Source organism: Corylus avellana, chromosome ca3 (genome assembly GCF_901000735.1).
Source record: "Corylus avellana chromosome ca3, CavTom2PMs-1.0".
NCBI classification, from domain to species: Eukaryota; Viridiplantae; Streptophyta; class Magnoliopsida; order Fagales; family Betulaceae; genus Corylus; species Corylus avellana.
Window position 1 is genome coordinate 11,770,118 of NC_081543.1, and position 5,110 is coordinate 11,775,227.

The window sequence follows — 5,110 nt, forward strand, 5'->3', positions numbered from 1 at the left end:
CAAACTAAAGCCAGAAAATTGGGAAAGACAGAGAAACAAACATAAAATAAATTTAAATAAATAACATCAGAAATGAATAATGGTCAACATGCAGTGAGATTAAAAACAAATGTCATATGCAGTAGGCAATAACGACAGGCACAAACCTGCAACGATCTACCATATTATGCAAACTCATTTAAAAAATAAAGAAACTGCTTATCTCATGAAAAACTTAAAATAAATTTTTCTCAAATGGAGCAAAAGAACAAATGGCAGGCAATTGACACGATCAAGTGTCAATTTGTCATTAGTGTCCATTATGCAAACACAAGTTAAAAATAAGCAGGCTGCAGGCCTATGCAACCCCCAAGAGAAACACAAAACAAAAAATCGCTGTCGTACATCTAGTTTTTGCATTCATGTACATGTCGCATATAAATTTCACATTCACTCGAGTGCTTTTCAAGTATTGCAACTAAACATATTGTACATAAAATAATGCAAAACCAACCACTGAGTGTACCTTAATTAGGAAATTATTTTTGATGAATTTTAATTAGGAAATTATACGTGCAATATAAATGATAATAAAAATAATTGTAGCGGTCCACCTTTTGTGAAGGACCATTGACGTAAGCATATAATTGGGAAACTTGCTCACACACCAATTTAAACTTTCTCCTCTCAAAAAATTGCATAACCATATGGAAAAAAATCATGTGACATCCTAATTTTACATTATACATTGAAATCAATTCACAAGGTCACAATCAATTTTTTTTGCCTTTTTGAAGCTTGTACCTAGATAATTGGACACAATAATAAATAGGACATGGATGGGCTGACATTGTTATCCAGTTCATGACCTATTTATTATGAGTCTAATTATCTAGTTACAGGCTTAAAAAAGGAGGAAAAAAGTCATGAATGGTTGTAATTTTGACAAATGCAAATTCAAGCTCACGTTATGTAAATAATAGCACCCTGAGGCAGTTGCACTCTGATACCAATATGATGTATCTTAAAAACTTCAACACTAGATTAGATTTCTTGATCGTTTATTGGATGAGTTTTGATGATTACAGAAATTATGAACGATTAGGGAATGAAAGAATTGAATCTTGAAGGAGTTTGACAGTTGTTTGATATTAAAGAAGTGAAAGAAAGGATAAAAAGAAAATTTAAAGCACAGGCAACTACACCTAGGTTTCCTAAGCAATCACACCGAGAAAGGATAAGGTAATCACACCCTAGAAGCTTTGAGAAGAGTTGCCGACATTTTATCGAGCTTGATCTCTCTGAATTTTGACAGATAATATAAAGGCCTTTATCGGCTATTGCCAATTCTTTCTTACAAAGACTAGGACTCCAGAATAACAAAAAGAAAAAAGTAATTAAGAGAATTTCTAAACCAAAAAGAAATGTACTAAAACAGAATAGAAAAGAGACTTCAAAACTTAAAAGAAGACTCATAGGTTAGGACCCAAATGGAAACTAGACCACAATTCTAGAATTGTTTGGTATTTGATCTTGTTTTTTCTTAAGGTCTTTGTTGTCTGCATCATATCCACTTTTGAAATCGCAAGAAATTAAAGTTTTTGCCCCGTACTGTTATAATGATCATGAGACTAAATTACCATGACATTTCACACATAAAAGCCTATCAGACACATACTACACAATTTTTCGCACTTATGCTTGTTTTCCTCCTCAGTTAATGCAATTGGTAAGTGACCTTTTTCCTCCATCAGAGACCCAGTGCTTGAAGTGATGCCTTTATACCAATTCTCACAATCTTATACAAGTTTAGAAGTGTCAAGAATTATATGAAAAATTTATAGCATTAACAGTAAGCAAATGCAGTGCAGAGTGAAAGTGCAAAGTGCCCATCACCTGACATGCACTCAAATCCACACCACCCTCCACCCATCCCCACACACACACATCAAAACCAATAGACAATGATAGTAATTTGAAAACATTAAAAACTAGTAAAGACAGCAACTTATAGAAAACATTAAAAAGTTATCTGAAGCACATTGACGTCATGATTTTGTATAGTAGGATAACAAATACAATATAATGTAGTTAGAATTAGATTGGATTAACCAGAAGTGCCGTCATTTGCAACAGACATCACAAAGAGTGACTAAGAATTATAATTGACTCGCACAAGGGTGCTTGATGTACATTAACATGCTGCACAATCCCCTAAATTAAAGAAAATCTATACACGGAGCAATCAGGTTTCCTAACCGGAATTATCTCCGCCAACCAATGCCAAGCAAATCTGGAGGAAGTGAAGCAGGATCAAGTTCCCAGCAGTCTTTCAAAAGTTCTGGAGCCTCATCCCCAGAAAGCTTCCTTGCAGGAATCTGATGTGAAAACAACCCAACATCATCTTTTCCAAGACATCTAATAGCGTGGCACCCAATCTCCCTTCTCTTAAATATCGTCTTGAACCCATCAACCTTCTCAAGATACGCCATGCTTAAACCATGCATCTCACTGTAACTAGTCAAAAACAAAACTATGTCATAGCACCTCTTATCTTTAACAGAGAGATATCTTCCTTCAGCATCCAAAGCTGCATCATTATAAAGAGCCCACACCGAACCCTTCTTTGGATAAATTCTATAAATCTCCCGCGCTGCCCGTTCACAATCCATAATATGAGAAAAGACATTCAGTGAGTTAATGGACGTCTTCCAAGCAACCTTAAATCTCCCACAAGAAATATGAAACCCTGTTTTCTCTAAACATATAAGCTTCTCATCTCCATTACTTTGAAGATCCAACCAACTCATCTTCACCTCAAAAGGATTCACCGAGACAACTTCGTCAATCAAACCATAATGCCTCGGCATCCCATCATCATCATCATAGACAGCCCACACTTGCCCTTTCTTAAAACTCCTCTCAACTCTATCCTTATCAAAATCATAAAAGTCCGAATCCTCCACTGGCATAATCTCCAAATCTCCACTTCTAGATCCCCTGCGCCTCTCTATTTCCAAACCCACACTCTTCCTCCTACGCCTCTCAGTTTCTAAATCCCCTCTCTTTTTCAAAGTCCCCCGTTTCTCAATCTCTAAACCCTCCCTACTCTTCTTCAATTCCCCGCGCCTCTCCCTCTCCTCCTTCTCCTTCTCCTTCTCCATCTTCTTCCTCCTCTCTCTTTCATCCTTCTCCTTTTCCTTCAACTTCACCTTCATCCTCTCTTGCTGGACCTTTCGCTTTGCTTCTGACTGCATTTCCGCCAATGTCATCATTTCCTCCCCGGGTTTCGCCCTCTTTGGCATCGACCTCTCTAACACCTCCCCTACCGTCCTCGTTCTCTTCTTCAAACCCAAACTCCTCAACCTTCCACCACTCCATATACCATCACTATCACCACCACCACCATCCTCTTCCCTCTCCAATTCCCCACTTCTCACCCCACGACCCATTTTCCCCTTCTCATTGACAGTTCCCACTTTCTCACCACTAGTCATTTTCCCCTTCACACTCACAGTTCTCAAACTCTCACCACTACCCAATTTCTGTTTCGAACCTGAATCCCCGAATCTCTCAAAAACACCTACCCTTCTCTTCCTCAACCTCTCACTCCAAAACCTAACTTCAGCCTCTCCCCCACCAGCTTCATCACCCTCATTGGTCTCAACCTCCACAGCCTCAAAGCTTTTTTTACAACTGGGGCACACCAAATTATGCTCCAAATACTTCCTCTCAAATTTGTGCAACAACCGGCACGTGGAACACGCCGTCCAGAACGTGTCCAGGCCCCCCAGACCCACGACATTCTCCTCCTGAATCCTAATCCTAAGCTTCATATCATACTCCTTCCTACGAATCCTATCCGACAAGAACCGAAACGCCTGGCTGACGAGCTTAAAGGCCTCTTCGGAGCCGGCGTAAGGGTTCTTGTCGGGGTGAAGGACTAGTGCGAGTTTCTTGTACTGTTTCTTAATGGTATTGATGTGAGCGAAGGGCTCTACCTGGAGGATCTTGTACCAGTCGGGCGTGCCAGTGCCGGGGGATTTGGTGGCCGCGACGCGGAGGATCTTGAAGGAGGTGACCATTTCGGAGATGCCGTCAAGTTTGGGGGCGAGGCGGTGGGCTCGCTTGGCGTACTTGAGCGCCGACTTGAGGCTCGAGTTGTTGTATTTGGTCTCCGCCATGGCTTTCAGTCGCTGGGCTTCTTCTTCTTTGTCTTGCTCCGGCTCGGAGGCCATTTTGCAAGAGAGAGAGAGAAAGAGCAGTCAATGGAGAAAAGGGAAGGGTACGGGGTTTTGGGAGGTTTTTGTTTGTGTGGAGGAGTAATTCAATTCGTCGCCTGAGTCTTCGTATCATTTTGAGCTTCTATATTGATTTTTGAAAAATGATTTTAAGTAAATATTTTTTTCATATTTTTCTTATCTTATTTTACAAATGAACCGAGGTTAATATTATAAATTTAATATTTGATCTATTAAACTTATAAGATGATACGAAAAAATTATTAACATAAATTATTTCTCTTAATTTTTTAGTTATGATACCGAGGCACATCAAATCATCAACTTCGGATATGAGAAAGAGATAACTCCATGAATAAAATTATTCGGTGTGATCTTCAAACTAAAAAACTAATCTATATACATCAAATATTAAATGGGATTACGCTATATAGGTTTTGAGAGATAAAGAATAATGTATAGAGTCCTTAAGAAGTAGCTCAATCGGCTATGGACTACGTCTAATGAAGCGAAAGTCACTAGTTCGAATCCTCCATTCCCCTTCCCTTGTGTAGATATATTAAAAAATAATAATAATAATAATAATAATACTAATGTATAGCATTACTCTGAAGTGGGAATTGGTTGGGTCGAGAAAAAACAATAAAGAAAAATGATATAATCCATTTTAGATCCCCATAATTGTGTAAATTTGATAATTCTTCTTGTCAAATTGTGTAAATTTGTTGTCCCAAGTTGGTACATCAGGTTTAAAATACGAAAATATTAGAGCTGTTATTCTTTTACAACTTGTTGATGAGTGGTAGCTTCTAATTGAAGATTGTTAAAATTTTGGAGAAAATATACTTTTACCACCAAATTATCACCTTTTTTCTTTTTTCTTTTTTAAT

The 5,110-nt window shown here is 38.2% G+C and overlaps 1 protein-coding gene across 1 annotated transcript; it reads right to left on the reverse strand.

Moving 5' to 3' along the window:
• Positions 1-2,013: 2,013 nt before the first annotated feature.
• LOC132175116 (uncharacterized) lies at positions 2,014-4,310 on the reverse strand. The gene has a single exon (XM_059586948.1). The coding sequence runs from the start codon at positions 4,215-4,217 to the stop codon at positions 2,244-2,246; it is 1,974 nt and encodes a 657-aa protein (XP_059442931.1). The 5' UTR covers positions 4,218-4,310; the 3' UTR covers positions 2,014-2,243.
• Between the last annotated feature and the right edge of the window lie 800 nt (positions 4,311-5,110).

Coding starts and splice junctions, on each gene's coding strand:
- LOC132175116 (XM_059586948.1), bottom strand. CDS start 4,217: ATGGCCTCCGAGCCGGAGCAAGACAAAGAAGAAGAAGCCCAGCGACTG.